The sequence below is a fragment of the Taudactylus pleione genome, unplaced genomic scaffold, assembly GCF_031769625.1.
Source record: "Taudactylus pleione unplaced genomic scaffold, aTauple2 ptg000585l, whole genome shotgun sequence".
NCBI lineage: Eukaryota > Metazoa > Chordata > Amphibia > Anura > Myobatrachidae > Taudactylus > Taudactylus pleione.
Window position 1 is genome coordinate 1,349,842 of NW_028284987.1, and position 22,139 is coordinate 1,371,980.

Here is a 22,139-nt window from a genome sequence, read left to right on the forward strand (position 1 = left end):
TTGCTGCTGCACTTTGTTCATTTGAAATGTTGACCATTAGTTTTGTACTATAAGGTATTACTGACATTTCCTGCAAACCCTTCTGCACTGTCAAAGGTTTTACTACTAGCTTTAACAAAGGCTTGTGATATGTGTTCAGTGAATGTTATTTATTAAGGAATATTTCATTATAAAAATGATAATTTAATTAGAGGGCTGTGCACATAATCCTTGAAACAGATATTTTAATTTACTTAGAATAAGCAAGTAAAGCCATTTTTCGTATCAGTGGAAGTAATGGCATCTGTTTATGGAAATGTATGTAAGTTTGCTAATTAGGCATACATTATATAAACAACATTTCATACACACATATGTATATATAAACTGTATATGTACATATACATACATTTATATGTTATAGTTTTTATGCAGTTGTTTGTTTTCTTTGAGATTATGCATACAGTCAGTGTTTCTCAAACTCTGTGCTCAGGACCCCCAACAGTTCACGTTTTCCAGATCTCCTAGCTGGTGCCTGGATTTATTCATTGCTAACTCTGTCACATTTTAAAAAGGTCCACAGATGACCTGGAAAACATTAACTGCTTGGAGTCCTGAGGACGACTTTGGGAAGTACTGGTCTAAGTTATTTAGTATGTGATTGTCAATCTGTGTATTTAATACTTTATGCAAATTAAGGTGCATTCATTGATAATATATCCACATTGACTAATTTTCAAAAGGTGAACATAGATGTAAAATTAGAAGGTAAAACACTCAAGATATAGTGAAAAAAGTGAATTAAAAGGGAGTATACCTCCTCTAACTTTTTGTGGTAGCAGACTGAAGTTATAACAATCCTTCCTCAACATGCAGACCAGTGGGCTTCCCACCGGTGTGATCCCCCACAATATCTTGAATGTTGTCCCCGACATCTTGGAGAATTCTACAATGTGTACAGTCTGTCTTGCTACAGTAACCTGATAAGCACTGGTCCAAGTGTTAGAGAAAGTGAAAAATAAATACATTATACATTCCATTAAAGATATTCCTTAAATAGCGAACAGAGGCCCTCATTCAGAGCCGGACGCTCTGACAGAGCGCTCGCTCTGAATCAGGGCCGTCCCTCTGTTTTTTTTGAGCGGCCAAAAAGATGGTCGCGATGGTCAAGACCATCGGGCTTGCGACGAGACCCTTGTGGTAGGGTCTCGTCTGCCGCAAGCCCTGGAGTGCTTTCGGCTCTATCAGAGCCGAGAGCACTCCCACTGACATCACTAGTGATGTCAGTGGGGCCGGACCCAGACGGTAGGCGTGCCCATGGGAACGCCTCCGTCTGGCCAACCATGCCCCCTGGCACGCCTACCAAAGGGGGCGTGCTGTCACTCACCATCGACAGCACGCCCCTTTTGTAGCGAGACCCGGAGCGACGGCTTGGCCGTCGCTATCCGGGTCTCGCGCATGCGCATGACGGAGCTGGCTCCCTCGTGCGCATGCGCACTGGGCCAACATCGACCCGCTTGCGAGCGCTCAGCGCTCGCGAGCGGGTCTGAATCAGGCCCAGAAATCCAAGAGAGTTTTCAAATTACCATGATAACATTTATTTTTCACATTAGTGTTTCACCATCTTTCCATGCACAATTAAATACTAGAAAAATGCCTCCTGATATTGTTATACAGTGCAGACAATACACAAGGCTCTTGGTGGAGATAGACAGGTTCCACCACCTACATGACCTATATAATCCCGACACTTTACCTTTTCTGACTTGATGTATTAATAGTGACTGGACTCAAAAGCACTCTAAATAATTCACTAGCTGTCCTTTGCTTTGCTCTTTGACAGGGTTCAATCGGAGAACAGCTGCAGTGCATCCATGTCCCTAAAGGCTGATCTCAGATTGGAACCAAAAGAAAGGTCAATGCATATGTGAGGTCCAAGGGGAAAAGCACAAATCTGAAGAATCCCAAATTACTCGCTAGATGTTGTTGTTAATATATATTTATATATTTGTACTATTTCTGTGATTGCAGAAGAAAAAATTGTAAATACCATACTAAACAGAGAGCGGGTCAACTGGTTAAAAAACACTTTGGCATGTTGGAGCCTATTGGGAGGCTATGTTTTCAATGTGTTACAGACAATCTGAAATTCACTGTTACAGTGAAGGGCTACACATTACTGTGATCATATTTTATTTGGACAGTTATCAATATAAGTTATATACTATGAAAACTGATGAAGTTACACTGCATGAGAGAGGTGGATGCAGCCATTTTGTTAACTGAACCAATGTTTGGTCTGTCTCAATTCACTAGAAACTAATGACATTACTGAAACATGAGGCACATCATGCATCAATGATGTTAAGAGTTTCTAGTAAATTGAAAGGCCTAACATGGGATCAACCAACACACAATGGCAGCTACCACTGGTGTAGAGGCAGGCACACTTTGAGGTATTTGGCATTGAATGCGGTTAACCACAAACTAGTTTTGTCTGTGATCAGACATTTCAAACCGGGAGGCTCACAGTCTTCAATAGACTTTAAGGTGAAAAAAATATATTACATCCCCCAATAGTTGTCTTCAGCTCTGTTAATTTCTCCTATATTTTACATGTATACTTGTGAATGGAATAGCTCTTTTATAAAAGGCTATTAGCATTTTATGTTTAGTGGGCCCTCGCAGGGTACCAGTATTTATTAAAATACTGCAAGTATCTGATTAGTCCCAGTTAATGGAATGCAATGTTATCACCACACCTGGTTATAGAAGCTGTTAACTTATTACACGAAAATAGAGAAAAAACATTAGCTGCCTCATTTGAGGTTCGGTCAACAAATTGACTGCTAAGAGCATTTTTTTTGGTCAGTGAATAAAAAGACATTAGAGCATTTCAGCTATGCAAACAAAATTATCAAACAAAAATAAACTGAAAAGTGGAACTTAAAATTTTTACTACATAAGAACGTTTTTTTCCAAAGCCCCCATTGAGGGCAAAACTTATATACACAAAATAAGGCTTGTTATCGCTATTGTCCTTTTAAATCCACCAAAGATGCTGAGAATCTGTGGTTTTGAAAAAAAAATACCTTTAGTAAATATACCCCAAAGTAATTTTGGAGAAGAGAATAATTACAAGGGGGCAAGTTGCAGTTTAATTCCACAATGACATTATTTTACTGTTACCTTTATTTTTATAGAGAACTTTTATTTGAATACTGTGATTATTTTTTTTAAATACTTAACTGTTTTGCACTTTAATGGGAAAATGCAGACTTTTACAATGTTTCTAAAGGATATGTTGGTTTATGTACATTCCCAGGAAATTAACAAATATATCTTACTGGCGTCAAGTTGGTTTTTAAATCTAACTTTATTTTGCATAAAATATATATATATAAAAAAAAAAAAAAAAATTGAGAAAATGGAGAATCATCTACATTTATGTGAATGTTTGTTCTTAGAGAGCTGTCAATTGAATAACAGCCCTTGTAATGTGATTTTTAGCAGAACATATGGACTGATACATTTACATTTGGCCACATATATACCCCGGATGTACATTATACAGTGTTTGTTGTTGCAAAAGCTGTGTGGCCTCTTTAATGCACTTGGTCATAATCCTTTCAGCGGTGAATCACAACTCCTAATAGCAATGTGATCACAACAAACATTCTGGACGATTTTAGCACACGGCAATTATTTCTCACCGTGTGATGTCATGGTTTTGCACACATGAGATGCATTGATCTTATAAAGATGCTATGTGATGCCTCAGATCAACAGGACATTATATTTGGAAACAAGTAAAGCCATCTTGCCTTGAATTTCTTTTTTTTTAGGCTGAACGATATGTAACAATTTTGCGAATGGTTCAGCATTTCGTTATTATGCTTTATTTTATGTACAACTGTAAGCACTAACAGTTGTTTATAAAGACAGGAGTCAAAATGACATATAGGCTGTTATGTCGTGTATATTGTACAAGGGTAAAGCATGAATACTAAAGCTGCATACACACACAACGATTTACTAAATGAACAATTTTAGTAAACGATTTTCGTTCATTTTTTCAAGGGAAAAATGAACGAAAATAGTTTACCAAAATCATTCATTAACTAAATGTAATGAACGATTTTTTTGAACTACAAATGATTTTTGCATATTCCCTTACTGAAAATCGTTGAGTTGGTCAGTCTGACTGAACTAAACACTACAAACGTGAATGCGCATGAACGATAATTGTTCATCGTTTTAATTCAAAGTGAACGATTTTTCAACGATTGAATGATAAACAATATCGTTATCGATAATCGTTCACAAAATCATTGTGTGTATGCACCTTTAGAAAAACTTTGTAAAAAGAAATCCTTATTTATGTGTCTATTCCTCAACCTGCATCTAGCTCTAGGGACAAGACATAAAGCAGAACTGTTGCCTTGTGAGAGACCTACTATTACAGTGTAACCCAGTGGTTCCCAACCTTTTTTGAACCATGGCGCCCTAGAGTATCAGCATTGTTTTCATGGCACCCCTGAGCCAAAAATTTGTTATTGAGAAATTCAGAAAAAAATGTAGTAAAGTAGTAAATTGTGCTTATCTGTCATCCTTAGGGTCAGTTATCTGGTGGTGGACAGGTTTGCGCTTCTGTTTTCCACATACTTACATTACATTGACCATAAATAGTTTTATTTGGTGCTGGACCACCAACCTGAGGCACCCCTGCAAGTGTCCTGAGGCACCCCAGGGTGCCATGGCGCACAGTTTGGGAACCACTGGTGTAACCATTGTCTACAAATAGCGGAAGAAAGTAACTTATGGTGATAATCAATGTATATGTGAATGCATCCTATCAATTCACTACGGGCTAGTGACATCACTGAAGTATGAGGTATTCTGTGCCAGGTTTGGATACGGAATACAGACTACAGCATCCCAACAGTCAGAATCCCAACAACTTTTTGAAAGTATTAAACCCTAGTGCCTCACCCCAACCCTCCCTCTCCTAACCCTAATACTTACCCCCGGTATTCTGACAGTCGGGATGCCACTGTCGGCATTGTGACTACATCCCCAGTGCCACATGTCTCAGTGGAGTCACTATTCCATAGTGAATAATAGGGCATTTACTTGGGAATATTATAGCTGCCTCCACTATTTGCAGGTAGCTAAAACTTATCTCTTAATTACTGTAAAGAAACAATGGCTGCCTTAAACTTGATACACAGTGAAGGAACACAGGGGCTGATTCAGACCCGCTCGCGAGCGCAGGACGCTCACAAGCGGGTCGATGGTGCCCGAATGCGTATGCACACGACAGAGGGAGCTCCGTCGCGCGCATGCGCGACTCCCGGCGAGCGACGAGGAAGCCGTCGCTCGGGGTCTCGCACCAAAGGGGGCGTGCTGTCGATGGTGAGTGACAGCACGCCCCCTTTGGTGGGCGTGCCGGGGGCGTGGCTGCCAGACGGAGGCATGGGAACGCCTACCGTCTGATAGAGCCAAAATCACTCCAGGGCTTGCGGCAGCGAGACCCTACCGCAGGGTCTCGTCACAAGCCCGATGGTCGCGATGGTCTTGACCATCGCGACCATCATCATGGACGCTCGCTATAGCTGTGGGTGGTAACCCACAGCTATGCGAGCGTCCAGGAGGCCGATCCATTTTTAGGTAGGAGGGCACTGATTCAGAGCGAGCGCTCTGGTTAGAGCGCTCGGCTCTGAATCAGGCCCACAGTTTCTTCCATGCACTTTGTTAACAACATTTCTTAAAATAACTTAAAAGTCAGTATGTTTCATATATAATTTAATTGCACTACCTGTAATAATGATTTATGCCTTGAAAAAAAAACTAATATTATGGAAATATATTTCCATTTCACATAAAAAGAATAAAGATTGAGGGGTCTATTTACTAAGCAGTGTTAGGAGACAGAGTGAAAAGTGATAAGAAAGTGATAAAGTGCCAGCCAATCAGCTCCCAACTGTCATTTTTCAAACACAGCCTGAGATGACAGTTGGGAGCTGATTGGCTGGCACCTTATCACTTTCTTATCACTTTTCACTCTGTCTCCTAACACTGCTTAGTAAACAGACCCCTGCGATTCATAGAATAAAAACAAGTATAAAAAACCCCAGTAAATAATATACCAAAGAAATTACAGATACAAGCGAAATATCATTTTTTTTATTAAACTGACTGAACAACACACTGCAGGCAAGACCACCACCTTGTATTTCCCTGGGAAATATTTTCTACCGTCTTTGACACTGATATTTCTAACAGAGCTGAAGAATATACACAGTGCATTGGAATACATTACATAATGTGATATGCTGATGTTTACAGCTACAGACAGGATGGCCCTGTGGGTTGAGGTAACTGCCGATGTTTCAGTAATTTATTGCACTATTTAAAGTGGCAGGTTAGTTTTGCCTAAAATAATAAGTAAAATTGCTGCTGTAAATCTTGTGACTAAATTGCTGAAACATCATTACTTTCTGAAACTCGCAGGCTGTTACATTTGGCCCAATAAGAGACTTGTAGGAATATTCATAAATCAGCATGCTCAGTACACACAGAATATTGTGCTAGTCAAAATAGTTTATAACGTCTTATTTTTATTACATTAAAAAATATATATTTTTATGTACCAAGTCGATTATAGCTCTCCTTTAAAAGCTGCACACAAGCTAAAAGTTATAGCCTTAAAATTGTCCTGTTGCTTTTTACAGTAACTGATGTCTCAAATTGGGATGGTTTGAGTCTTTTCTCACCTTGTCGACTCAACAGTCCCCAATTGTTTTCCGTATATGTTGATCCTATATTGTGAGAGGAGCTTTGTCAATTTATAGGCTGTCCATTCATCCCACAAAAATGGCTGCTCCAGTGTGTGCAGGTGACACTTTAATATATCATTACAGATTTAAGCACTAGATATTACGAGACAGAAAATTCTAAATCATTTTGTTATATGACTGTGATATTATCAATGCTGCAAGACTAGTTCACGTCTCTCATTGTTTGTGAGGAATTTCTTGTGGAAATAACAAAAACATGATTTAACCTGAGAATTAATGTTTCTTTCCATGTTAAAACTGTTGTTTATATGAGGTGCTTTTTATACTTAGGTAGCTGTGTTTTGCCTTTGCTATGTTTCAGTGTCCTAAGTGCTAAAACACATTTAATGTCAAGCAAGTGGGCAGGGTCTATTTATTGAGTACATACCGGCAGACCAATGAACCATGAAAAGAAATAGTCATGGCCATTTCGGTATAATGCAACAATCTTATGCTGTATTTTGAAATGTTGTCACCTGATAAAGAAACAATGGTTAAAATATATTGGTGTAATCTGAATATCTGCACAGTTGTGGCTGCAGCACAGAGCACCTTCCAGCATTTCCTCTAGGTGTGTTAGCTGTAATTTGCATAGTTATCAACATTTTAACATATTTCCAGGTAGGTGAATTGTTGCATCTAAGCACGATACCACACATTAAAGTTTTGTTGTAAACTGGACCAACAGGTTTACCATTATTGACTTTATATATAAGCATTTGAAATACACCTCTTCAATAAACATAAAGTCTAGAGAATAATAAATACATTCAACATGTAGAATAAGAAAAGGCATATTTTATTTTACTATATATTCCAATAAAAAGTGAATGCACATGGGCGTAACAACCTACAGCAGCTGGTATGTGAGGGAAGACACCAGTACCTTCCTTCTCCCTCTGGGAGCAGCATGCAAGTCAGTGTGCAGTGAAGCAGCAGATAAGAGGAGATGGGCGGCCAGGCTGGAAAAGTGAGGGCAGGGTTTCTTTACACACGAAATTCGGGTGCCCGACCAACATTTTTCCAGGGTCTCCTTAATTTCTAATAGTGGTAAAATTAACAGCTAAGAATTCTGAATCCTTATACAATATACTTTAATGCACCAGGGGCCTGATACAAAGTTGTATGCTCTGTCGATGTACACACAGTTGTGCGTTTTTTTGATACCACGCAAAACGCAATGGAAAGTCCAACTGCGTACACGCAAAGTAAAGTTCGAGACGGCATTTGCAATGTCTCCATGGTAGCACAGTCTCATCAGGGCACCATGGGCATTCTTGGGTGCAGTTCATGAGGTGGTTGAAAGTGTTTGCAAAATGAGGCCGGTCCGTGTTATGGGAGATTCAGGGGAGCGTCTGTGATAATGGCTGCATTCCCAATCACAGACCCACAGTCTCTGAAACAGTTGAGCCGGAATCTGCACAGCACAGGACATGTGCGTCCAATGTTACGTCGATGGTGGTGTGTTCTCTACTCGGAGGATCTACACACAACAGAGATAGGGGAAGGGGTGTAGCAACATTTGCACAGCCGGTCACACACTATTTCAAGCAGGGAGTTTGTATGACAAACACATTGCGAGTGCAAACGTAGCTCTGAATGAGGCCCCAAGTAAAAAGTACATATGGAAAATAAAGCTAGAATATATACATATCTAGAGAGCGAGATGTAAAAAAGAGAAAAAATATATATATAGAGAGAGAGAGAATATACATATATATATATATGGAGAGAGTATATATATATATATATTTATATAGAGAGAGAGAGAGAGAGAGAATATATATAGAGAGAGAGAGAGAGAGAGAGAGAGAGAGAGAGATGCCAGTTTCTTTCAGTCATTGTGCTCTAGGACATTTCACACTATGCATTGTTAAACAGATCATACCATTCTGTTTCCTACTTTATAAATAATACATTAGCACTTTAGTTGTTACAAGTGCTTAAGTCAATGATATTAAACCTTGCCCGCATGTAATTAGGCTAAGATTTGATGTTACACCCAGTGGCTCCCATTATCTCAGTAATCTCTTACCGCCCATGCTATGGACTGTTGCAGAATATACAGATTGCTGGATGTAGTTCTTCCTTGGAAATGACTATGAACAAAATTGGCTTTTTCAAATTTTGACCTAAGCAGACATGTTCCGAAACACCCTGTTCCACATTGTGTGTCCTGTAACCATGTGTCTCCTGGTCTATGTAACTGTAAACATCTAATTCATGGATGTAATGTTTATTGACACTGTATAAAAATTAATACTGATTTTTACATTAAAAAATCTCAACATTATTATGTGGTGTGTGTGATTACTATGTATCTCATCTGATTTTTCAAACATGATATTACTTTTTATGCTGACTTTACGGTCTGCTCCCACAACTTCAAATGTGTATTAAACGTTCATGTCAATTATAGCCAGTTGCAGCAGCCATTTTGGGAGGTAGTTGAATCCTGACAGTCGGGATGCCAGAGCTCACAATGCTGGCATCCCGACGGTAAGTAGTGGGTTTAGGCACTAGGGGCAGGGTTAGGCACTAGGGGGAAAGGTTAGGCACTAGGGGGGGAGGGTTAGGCACTAGGGGGGAGGTTAGGTTTAGGGTGTGGGGAGGGAGGGCTAGGATACTTACCAAAAGGATCCCAAGCGCGGCATCCCGTACCCAACCCACCATTTTGTTGGCTGAAGCAATATTCATCAGGATATGACCGATTCAGTAGGCACTAGCGCCTCAGTGATGTCACTAGTACCTAGTGAGAGGATTCTTATGAACATTGTTTCTGCTCACAAAGTGGCTGCTTCTTTGTGTAATATCAGTCATAGACCAGATATCCCAACGGTCCCGATTTCAGTGGTATGTGTTGATGTCGGCACTTTTAGCCTGACTGTCAGAATGTTGGGAGGTATAACCCATTCATTATCTCTGCGCAGCAGAGCATTTGACAATAGCAAGCTTAGGTGTGGGTGCTAGCGATAGCCAAGTTCTCAGGAGCACTAGCCACATCCCGTGGGCACGCCCTCTTGCAGCATGGCTTTCACACACTATTTGCATTTTAGAAGGCTTCAAAGTTTGGAAGTTTTAAATACAAATATCTCTCAGACATAAAAATCCCCTGATTAGTTTTCAAATAAACATTTTAGTATGTGTCAGGATGGAGCACTATTGGCATGGAGAAGTTGCCCCTTTGCTTATATGCAAATGAGTGTACATCACACCCTTACTGCACTCGCTGTGTGTCAGATACAGTACATGCAACTCAAAATACTTTCGCTAAATAGATGCTTGCACCGTATAAGTTTTATGTGATGTGTAAACTTAAGTCACATAAATGTAAATCACTATATAAATATGCAGTTTTCACCTTCAATAAAGTGCCAACATTTGTCATTAAACTAGTTGTATGCATATGTTTTAAAATACGCAACTTGCTCCAGCTCCCAAGGTGTAACAATTCCTCTATGTATAATACAAAACATAAATGGTATCATTTGGGGCCAAGCATTCCATTTTTTAAAGCCCATTGCTTATCAGACAGCACCTCTACCATCATATAACTCTGCTAATGGGAAGCTGAAACAGTTCTTGCCAGCTCTAGGAGCCAAAACATGACATGCTAAACAGGAGGGAGCAGAGTTCAGCTGTCAGCTCTTAGGAATGACTGCACTGCTTTCTAAGAAACTAAGAAGAGTTTGGATAAAGAAACCACAATCTTTTTACACAATACATATATTTAAAAGTTATGCAACTGCAATTTCTAGACATGCACAGTTTATGTGCTATACCTTTCCGTAGAGTACACGTATACAACACATTTTCTGAAGGCTCAAACAACTTGCCTCCATCTTCTAATGCAAAGGGGCTTGTTTTAACTGGAGCAATCAGATCCTGGGGTCATTTTAGGAAAGGGAGATAACCCCGCTGAGGAGTCCTTGCCAAGTTAGTTTTTTCAACAAAATTAATTAAGAACAGGTCTATGTACAGACACAATCCTCCTATTGCTATTGCCAGCTCATAATTGCGATAGCAGGAAATAAAACAAAAATTAATATTTCATTATGTCTTTAAATAAAGATTTTTTTCTATTGATTAGTCCAGCAAATTAATAAGTGGGACTGGAAGCCTGAGTCAGAAATCCAGGACTGGATGAGTACTAAGAGTACTATTACTGCTGCATGCCAGGATCACCAGGCAGCTGAGTATCACTCAAATGCTCTGATGTTATTATAGTAGTGAATATTGGTGCTAGAAGTTATTCTATGTCTGATGATAAGCGGCAATACAAAACCACACCTATAACCATTTATTAGTAAATAGACCCGTATAGGTGTAAGTTTTCAAACAAAGTTTAGAAAGCTAACATCTGATTGATTCCCTGCACATTGCGCTATGGGCCTAATTCAGAGATGGACGATATTGCTCAGCCGCTACGACTTTGTACGCAGTGACTGTGCAATAATGTGCTAATGCTGCAGGAGGCACTTGTGTAAATATACACCTTCTGCCAGTGTCTCTGATCAGCTGGTGCATCCAAAGACACAGCATTGGATCATCTGCGTGAACATTGGCCATCTGAGTAAGCCTCAGGTTACTCAGGATGGCTGGTGTCTTCATGCTGCCGGGGCCAGTGAAGCTGCTTCATATGACACAGCTTCAGCATGCCTCAAAAACAAGGACAATGCGCCCCTGTTTTTGAGAATGCTATCCGTCGCTGCCCCCGTTCATGCCCCCAAATGGCTGCAACAAGATCTTGCATGCGTAGTGCGGTATCTGCGCACTCACAGATGTCACACCATCGGAGATGTACCTAAATAGTGGGGTTAGCGCACATCTCTGAATCAGGCACAATGTTGTGAAATAAACCCCAAATACCACATTGTGAATATTACAAAAGAAACATACAATCTGACAGTTTGGTACTGAGCACATTGTGGAGGGTTATGACATTTTGGTGAGTTGCTGTAAAGAGGAAAACCTTACAGATCAAGTACAGATTGAAATAATAAAAGTAAAAAGTGCACTTCTGAACCGAGATTAGGATAAAGCATTATATGAGCAATGTACTTTAAATTTGAAGGTAATCCCTATACTTGCATTTGGAGAGTTGCTAAAATAAAAAAATTAAAAAACAAGAATAGATTATATGTAAATTGCGATTTTAATCAATAAAATCAATGAATTTAAAATATTCATAATAAACAACAATACACTACAGTGATGGGCAACAAACAACCTAAGGGCAGCCGGGTCTCAGTCAGTATATCTTAATAATGACAGGCAGCTTTTTTTAAAGGTTTTGATCAGCTGATTTTAGTTTTCCCATCACTGAAATGCATAATTCCTAAAGTCTGCAGATAAATGGACCTGCCACGATACAGTGCCCCCTTGTTACGCCTTTATGAAAGGACTTTTTTTTTCTTCCTCAGACACGGGAACATTGGGATATTGGCCCTCATTCAGAGGCGCTCGCAAGAAGCGAGCGCTCGTTCTGAATGATGGCAGCCGCTTGTGGTTTTTAGTGCGGCCTCCTGGTCGCTAGCTAAGCTGTGGGTTACCACCCACAGCTTTAGCGACCGACCAGGTTGATGGTCGCGATGGCCATCGCGACCATCGGGGCTTGCGACGAGACAGTAAGGTTGGGTCTCGGCAACGACAAGCCAGAGGGTGCTTCCTGCCCTGATCGAGCAGAAAGCTCCCCACTGACATCACTGCTGATGTCAATGCGGCCGCCCACAACACGGCAGGCGTTCTCTCTCGCTCCGGGGCTTGCGCACGCGCAGGGCCTTAACATTGACCCGGTTGCGAGTGCTCAGCACTTGCAACCGGGTCTGAATGAGACCAATTGTGTACCAAGGAAGGAGAAAAGGGGTGTCTAATATTATGCCAGATTTGGACACGTTACAATCTATCTTCATGTGATTATCTACTATCCAGAAATAAAATTGGGCTCATCCAGAGGCGTTCCTAAGCTGGGGGTCAGGGAAGAGGCGAATTGCTCCCCTGTCATTGTTGCTGTCCAGTTTACATGGACATGAGGGTGTGGTAACATAGGGAGCTATGGGGAACAGGGAACACTTATACCGAGAGCATTTTTAGTCTCTGTTACTACAAGCAGAGAAGCTCTCTGTATAGCGCTCCTCTCCCACTCAATACAGGAGGCGCAGTACTGTGACACTGTCTTGTGGCTCTAGTCCATTATATTGGCACCATTGGGGTGGCAGGTTTGCCACTACACAAATCTCTATCTTGTTAGTTACATCAGAGGTGTGAGTTTGCCTACAAAGCTACTTCTCCACTGCAGTATATGCCTGCTGTACTTCTGAGCTATGTAATAAAAACCATCACAAACAATAAAATGAGATATGTAATAAAAGCAGTCCTGATGGCTGCTCATGATTTATTTAAGCTATTAATAAGGCTAAACTGAGCTGTATTATAGGACAAACACAGAAACCTTTTATTTAACTAGATGGGGGTGGTACTATGCACTCACAGTCAGGGGGCTGGATTTTGATGTGACATTTATAGAGTACCTGCATGTGCTGGATGGACCATCAAAGCACACTGGTGTAATATCATGATGCTTTGAGAAGGCAGCAGGTGTGCTTCATAAATGGGCCCATAGATCTATTCTAAACAAATGTATACTTTCCTTATCCTTAAGTACAGATATAGCATGCATTTTTATTCACGATGATCTTGATAGTCCCCAGCAGCTTCAATTAAACAGCAGACACGTGTCATTGCAGGTTATTAATTGGAGTTAGTCCTCTTTTGCCAGTAGAATTTCAATCATCTGCTTATCTGACACCGTAAGTTCCTGGCAGATCCCCATGGCTTGACTGAGGTAAACTGCAAGGATATGTTTGCACTGAAAAGAAGAACATGAAGAAGGCAGTTATCATGATGTACTGTAGGGTGTTACACTGCTGAGATTCATGGCAGCCAATTAACCACTTTACTCTATTTTGATCTCAGCTGCTGTTGTGCCAAATTCAGAAGAATGAAGTTTCCAGCTCTGGAGGACTAAAACCTGTGTAAAGATTTAGCCATCTAGGAAAGGAAATAACCAGTGAATGCACCACCTAGATTATATGTGGCTGCTGTCCAAATACTGTAGGTGCCACCTTTATTGTACAACTCCACCCAAGGCAATTACACTGACAGCTCCTCTGCTAGCTATGAACACATGCACTCTGGCAGCTGAGAATAGTTAAAGAACATTCTGAAAATCTTTTTCTTTTTGCAAATAGCTATGTTTTACACCTACACCAATGGCTGAAATATTTAGTCAGGTTTATATCTGGGGTTCCCAACCACGGTCCACAAGGCACACTAACAGTCCAGGTTTTAGGGATAGCCATACTTGAGCAAAAGTGACTTAATTAGTACCGTAGTTATTTTGATTTAACCATCTGTGCACAGTCATGGATATCACTAAAACCAGGACTGTTAGTGTGCCTTGAGGACCGACGTTGGGAATCACTGGGTTATATGAAGCTGCTCTGAACAAGCAGAAGCACATTTCTGCTCCACATGGGTGTTACTGCCGCTACTGCTGAAGGAATGTATCACTAAACAGACAAACCTGCAATGTATGAAAGGGTTGCCAAGGAAAAAATTATATAGACAAAGTAGCCAGCGTTGTCTTGTAACAAAACAACACATAATATTTCTATCACTGTGACTGTATTTCCTGTGCTAGTGTTCAGACCTAAATACCTGATGACTAATGCAGTTGCCCTTGGAAAGTAATAGCAATGAATTATCAGCCCTTTCAATTGGGGATACTTTACATACCAGAGACACATCTGTGATTAAAATTTAAGAGTCTAGTTCAGAGGTTCTCAAAATCAGTCCTCAGGACCCCACACAGGTCACGTTTTCCAGGTCACCCAGCAGGTGCACAGGTGTATTCATTACTCACTGACACATTTTAAATGATCCAAGTGGAGCTAATTATTTCACTTGTGGTTCTGTGAGGAGACCTGGAAAACATGCACTGTTTGGGGTGCTGAGGACCGAGGACCTGTGGTCTAGTCTGTGGGGACCTAAATCCTCCACAAATGTAATATATCAATATGTAATGAAAAAAGTATTTGTTAAGGTGCATACACACATAACGTTTTTTTTTAACGATTTGAAATCGTTCAGTTTATGAGTTATAACGATTAACGATAATCACAAATGCGCACTCCCGTTTGTAGTTATCGTTCATCGTCCATTTCAGACTGTCCAACATGACGATTTTCATTAAGGAAAGGAACATTATTCGTTCATCGTTCAAAAAATTGTACATTACACTTCAAAATATCGTTCACTTTTTCAAGGGAAAATCTGACAGAAAATCGTTGTTTACAAAATCGTTACATGTGTATGCACCTTTAGAGTTGTAAAATACAATAAAATATAAACTTGTGCGTGTCTTCAGTCCAGTATTTTACCTATACGGTATACTGTAGGTTCTGCCAAAGGCTGCACTGGTACAATGCTGAGGGTGGTTCAGAGGTGGGCGCAATTGCAGTAGCGATGCGCCTTTTAGCACAGCAGTTAACGCACCTTTATTCTAATGCTGTGGCCAATGGGCATCCTATTGAAACGCCCACCCGCTACGGTGCGATTACGCCAATGTGCATACAAAGACGCCCTATCAGCACACCATCATCTGGACCATCGGACATTGCACATGCCTATGGCAGACACAGAATGTCCAACTGACCATGGCTGCCGGTGTAAGTGCAACTGCATCTTCAGATGCTGACACCGACACGCCCGCGACTGCTAGCTGCTCCAAACCCCAGTTACTACCCAGAAACGCCCACCGAAATTGCATGGATCTCCATGCCATTTCAATCTGCATATCTGTGTGGTAACCAACACGGCACATGTACAGTGGGAAACCAATGGACTCTTGTGCTCAATGGATTCCCAGCGTCCACCTCTGAATCACCCCCACTGTCTCCTGCTATCAAATGCCTGATTTCAAATAGGCTCAGTCCCCCACACAGACATATACTTCCCATTAATGCATAAAGGAAGTACACAGAGAAGGGTTATCAGCCTCAATAACAATAAGCTTTCTCCAGGGAAAACTATACGGACCATTCTCCTGAATTTGCCGCTTATCACATGTTTGCACGCTCCCGTTTATCGTGCTATAATATTGCAAAACTGGAGATAACCAATTTGCATGATAATTCTTGCATGGATGACAGGCGATAAGTACAGGTGAAAATGGGGAAATCATCCTGTACCCCAAAAAAAGGTAAACTAAGGTAGGGTAATGGTATAGAAATGCGTTAGTGGTCATAATCCAAGGGTTTGGGGTTATTAAATTGTGGTACAATGTCTGTTATGTGCATTTTTCTCTAACAGTGATAAAATGATAGAAAGCAATATTTTTTTTGCCAAAATAAATGCTTAAATTAAGGGTAAATTAAAATGGGTGTAAATATATATGTCATTATAGGGCATTTTAAAGAAATGTTTAAAAATACACCTGGCACTTGTACCTGCAATGTTTAAAAGACTTGTCCCATCAATACGCCCCATATACTTTTTCCCTCCGAAAAATGACATGTCATTATTGGTCAAATTTAGCTCATCCATTTTTTTTGCCTAATTAGTCATTTAGAATGGTGTCCCAGTGGTTTTGCACCAAGTGCTGACATTTTTAACCAAATATAGGGGGGTTTGCACAACTTATGTGGTAAAAGAAATTTGCAATAATTCCTATACCAGTTTTCGCATATGCGTAAACCGCGGCTAATAGGATAGCACGATAATCATTTTTGGAGAAAAGGTTTCACCGGTGAAAACTTCTGCGAAAAACAGGTTGTCAGAGCTAATTGGATACTGCCCAAAGTCCTCTAATTGCCTGCACTAACCAAGGATTGTAGTATAGGTGAAGTGCTGTGTTTGTAGTAAGGGTTCTTGCCTATTGTGTGTTAATTCCTTGCCGTCATGTTTTCCAGTGACTTGCAGCCTGATTCCAGTGCAGTGTTTCCCAAACCCGGTTCTCATGGCCCACTCATAGTCAAAACATTAGGGATATCCCTGCTTCAGCACAGGTGGGTAAGTCAAACTGACTGAGCTACTTGTGCTCATGCATGGATATCTCTAGTATCTGGAGTGTGAGTGGGCCATGAGGACTGGGGTTGGGAAACACTGTTCAAGGGGAATGTGACCTTTTCGGGATTCCCAAAACACGGTGTCACTTTACAGGCTGTATCAGTAGACAGCAATTTTTATGATATAAGGGTATATATATATCAGTTGCCTGTCACCTACACGGGTGTGGATTGAAAGATCTACAGTAAAAAGGTAGACCATGTCTTGATAGACACCAGATGTTAGACAGTCAATAGGTCAACAGGGACAAAAGGTTGACATGCTAAAAGTCAACATGTAAAAAGGTCCATAGGTACAAGTGGTTGACAGGGTCAAAAGGTTGACATGAAAATGGTCAACACAGAAATGGTTGACACATGTTTGTTTTTGTTTTCTAACCCTACTCTTCACCCTAACCCTCCCCTTGGTGCCTAACCCTAACCCTCCCTCCTTGTGCCTTACCCTAACCATCAGGGTAGGGGTCCCCTAACCGTCCCCTCTAGTGCCTAACCCTAACCCTCTGGTAAGTGCCTAACCCTAACCCTCCTTGCTGGTGCCTAATCCTAACCGTCGGGGTAAGTGCCTAACCCTAACCATCGGGGTAAGTGCCTAACCCTAAAAAAAGCCAAAAAAACAGGTGTCGACTATTTTCATGTTGACCTTTTGACAGGTGACTCCAAGGTGAGCTGGCTCTCATTTTAGATATACCTGTGTATGTGCCATTATCATGTGGCCTTATATTGGGCAATTATATGACCCAGATTGGATGCTCTTAGTTTTAGGGATGAGTTTGCGGCAAGGTGCCCCCTGGGTTGGTGTGGCTGGAATGCTTTGGGGTGGCACACTATAACACTTTATTTAGCACTTTCTTAACAACTTCAAATTATTTTTCTACTAATACTACTTAATTTAGCATTTTAATTACATCTTTCACCTGTTTATCACCTTTTAACACAAAAGCTGTTTTTGCGTGTTTTTTTGCGAAAATGTCGCCTGTTTTTTTAATGCGAAAGGTCAAGGCACTGAAATATGCGATTCTTTTTCTCCACAGAATAGTAGGTGAAAAAAAGTGTAAAATCTATATTTTGGGGTACAGATGTTGGGAAACCACTCAAAACCTTTGCTACACCAAATGGACAATTCACCCAAAAACATAATAAAGAAATTACAGGAACACCCCAAAAAATGCCTTTCAAATTTGGGGCAAAAATGACAAAAGTGGGGGGGACAACTTCAAAAACTAGCGAAATAAGTTCTTGGGGTGCTCTAAGAAGGGGCCAAGTGTTTTTGGAATTGCAGGTGCTTGTATGACGGAGGAATTTCACTTTTCTAAAACTTCACTTTACAGACATTAAAAGATGCTAGCACCCATTTTCAAGTACTCCAAATTTGACATGACTACCATTATCTCCAAAAAATACTGCTTAATGCCATTCTTCACCACTTTTGCAAGGATGCTAATAACAAGGATTTTAAACAACTTCAGTACCCCAATTAGTTTTATTAGGGCTTTTGGAACACTTCTACATTGATTCCCAATGTTAGTGCATCTTTTTGGAGGGTTCAGTCTGATTTTCCCAAGTCTGGCAGTACTTTCCGCTTGTTCTGCATTTGCCGCTTGCCGTTTTCGCCTGTTTAGGAATTGAATACGGCGGAAAGCGGTAATGAAAAGTTTTCGTTTCCAAAACACGCGATGTAGGCAAAAAGTCGGGCAGGCGGAACTTTTTCACGGATGCAAAACTAATTGAATACGGCCCATAGCCTTTGATTTATTATTATTAACACTTACTAACACCTTAGCCTCTCACAGGGGTGCTGCCCTGGGGTGGCTGGCATTTGCCGGCTTTTTCGGGTTCCACGCCCCAGACTTTAACTAAGTATTAGTCTAAGTCTGTGAGAAAGAGAGTTTAACCATCTAATACTTATATATGTAACATCTAATACCCCCCAAAAAATTCTTTGCAACATCTTCTCAGTCAGCCCGGCAAGAAATATATGCTTAAGCTTGAATTCACACAAGGTCAAATTTAATTTGGAATTTATTACATAAGCAACACATTTATCATGTATATTGTGCTGAGGGCCTCATTCATCAACGAGTTTGATCACTCACAATGAGTGATAAAACTTGTTGCGTTTCATAAATGGTGCTCCAGCCAATCAGCTCCCAACTGTCATCTGTTTGAAAAATGACAGTTGGGCGCTGCTTGGCTTGAGCACCGTTTATCATATGCAGCGAGCTTATCATTCGTTCTGAGTGATAAAACTAGTTGATGAATGAGGCCCTGAATGAGATATAAAGAAATATCACAGCAACTAGTGGCAAACAAGAATTGTTACTAATGTTCTATAGAAATATCTAGCAACAAGCATTTAAGCATAAATGCGCACATAGGTGGAGGTGACATGCCCTTTGGGTGAAGAATGACACGCCCCCTCAATGGTGCATTTTACTACCATCTATAATCTACCTGAAACTAGTAGACAAGTATGCTATAAAGCAGTGACATGCAGTGAGGTAAATGGCTGGGGAGGCACTGGCTAGTATCAGAGCCATATATACAGATACATATATGAACCTGAGGGTTCCAGTCGGCATTATACAAAGGTGCAGCAGTACTGTATATAGTGCTGGAAATTAGGACTGTTTTGATCAGGGATGTGTGGAAAAGATAGACAGGGGAGGCAGTGCCTCACCTGCCATACACTTTTTACTCCAGAGTTTTGACTATAACAACGATTAGATCAGGGGTCTTCAAACTTGGCCCTCCAGATGCTGTGGAACTACACATCCCAGCATGCACTGCACATAGTTTTAGCATGCTGTTATATCAAAAAGGTGGCAGTGCATGCTGGGATGTGTAGTTCCACAGCAGCTGGAGGGCCAAGTTTGAAGACCCCTGGATTAGATCATACATGCCTACCCTCCCGGAATTCGTGGGAGGTTCCTGATTTTTCGGGTAACCCTCCTCGCACCCCTGGAAGGGTAGGCACATCTCCCGCATTCTACCCACTTCCTAGTGAAGTGGGTAGAATGGGGACAATTTCCGCAGCGATCGCAGGTCTCCGTGCAGGGGACGGGACTGAATGACGTGATTATACATGATTCGCATCATTTGGCCCCATCCCCTATTTAAATTTACTCCGATCGCGGCACTTTGTTGTGAGGGGGCGGGGCTTAATTACGCAAATCGTCAGGCTCCCCACCCCCTCCTCCTGCTGGTCTTACCTGGGCATCTCCCGGGAACAGAAATAGAATGGTAGGCAAGTATGGATTAGATTAATACACAGAAGATATTTATAATATTTTCTTTACATTTTTGTTATCATTTTTATAGTGAAAACACTGGAGTATACCTAGATATGACAGGAAAGGCTCTGCCTCACCTCACCGCACATCACTGCTATAAAGTATAGAAAGTATGCTATAAGGTCTACTATATTACAGAGAGTTTTATCTGCAGCCCATAGCAGTATTTGCAAGTACTTTACACCTAACCTTTGCTATTTGACAGCTGCTTATGAGAAATCTTTCCAAGGGAGGAATATTGAAAGCAAAATAATTATCATACTGGCTATTTACTTATGAAACACATAAAAGTGTGCTATAAACACGTCTGAACAAATCCCAGCATCCATGTGATTGATGGCATCTAGAGTTTTTGAATACTTCCGGTGTGCCTCAGTGGCTGCACTCTTCCCTGGGACATTTAAATTGTGATAGTAGTTTTCATGTTTTAATAGAAAAAAATCATACTATCAAATAAAGCAAAGAATTACCCTACTGAAACATGAATTTACATAAGTTATCTTAAATATAATTTTCCAAAACAATTTTGCGTTAGAACTTTATATAACTATTGATAACATTTTTTGTCTCCATCCTAAATATAAGAGGGCTGTTCTGCATTGTGAACCAGAAATACTAATTGTTAAGCTATGGGCTAATACACTGGTGCTTTTATGCACACCTCAAATTCCTGTAGTGAACAATGACCACAAACAATGGGGCAAGGGTCTCATCTTGTGATATTGCTGTGATACTGGGGAATTCACCCAAGATTGCAGTGTGGCCTCAAAACATTTATGATGTCCAATAATGATTAATCAATACAGTCATGAACTGGCATGTCTGAAAATGGAGTTATAAAAAGGTTATTGGTCCTTGTTTTCCTCCATTTACCAAAGTCCCGTGATCCACCAGCTCAGCTCAGACTCTGAACACTGGGATTTTTGCCAATTTGACCACCCATAGAAAAGACCAAATGTGTCCTGGTCTTTCCCAAGTATAGTACAAGTTTTTTGCACTGAAAAACTAAAGCTCAGAATAATTACATTTCAAATCCTTGTACGCCCAGTTTAACAAGATTAGCATGGAAGAACTGAATAATTGTTTAATTGCATTTGGCGCCCATAATAATGTATTGGATAGAAATGATCGACTAAGAAGACTTCATGTTACATCGGTGTGTCAATGTTCTTTTTCAAAATTCTGGGCACCCTACTCCTGACATTCTTTGTACTTCTAGCTAAGCTGAATTATGCATTATCTACTTGTTCATTTATTGTGTAGTAGAATAATAGAATTTATTTGTCCAAGAAAAAAATCCCAGAAAGTAGTAAATGCTATATGGGGTATTTTTATTAAAGACACATTGTTTCAAAACGACTTTTGGTGATCCGGAGGGATCTACAGGCAGCCCACTGTCCTGCGCTACAGTTCTTGGTGAAGTCCGGGGGTTCTATTAGACTCTGCGCCTTGACCTTGCAAGCGCAAATCCTGGTCTGACAGCCTCCTATCCACCCAGAACGTTATAGTATACCCTGGCCTAAAGGATGGATGCCGCTGGGAGTCCTAAGATCTGCTTCAAAGCTTAATTGCACATATCTAAAAGCAAGAGGCGCCTCAGCAAGAAGTAATGCGATATTTGCAGAATATGGCTTATCACCTAGATTCTTTGCAACCTGTCTATAGGAAGACTGAACAAGCTAATCCTTCTACAGCATCACCGCCTAATGCAAGTCCTCCTCTCCTTCAAGGGTGGGGGTTTTTTTGTGTAAAAAGAAGGATGGGGGCCTTCGTCCACAGGAGTCTCAATGCCATTACTGTCAAGAATAGGTATCCCGACTTCCGGTGGGTGGACCAAACGAACTGGCCGCGCTTTTACAGGGCTCCCGCGACAGCTACATCAAAACGCACCATAGCATTACTGG

The 22,139-nt window shown here is 40.7% G+C and overlaps 1 protein-coding gene across 3 annotated transcripts in view; it reads right to left on the minus strand.

Moving 5' to 3' along the window:
* Positions 1 to 12,001: 12,001 nt before the first annotated feature.
* Positions 12,002 to 22,139, minus strand: part of ZSWIM7 (zinc finger SWIM-type containing 7) — a 136,731-nt gene continuing 126,593 nt past the window's right edge. For all 3 annotated transcript variants that reach the window (XM_088453672.1, XM_088453670.1, XM_088453671.1), the window contains one exon: positions 12,002 to 13,686. In XM_088453672.1, coding sequence (XP_088309798.1) covers positions 13,579 to 13,686 — 108 coding nt within the window. In that variant the 3' untranslated portion in view covers positions 12,002 to 13,578. The remainder of the gene's footprint in view (positions 13,687 to 22,139) is intronic.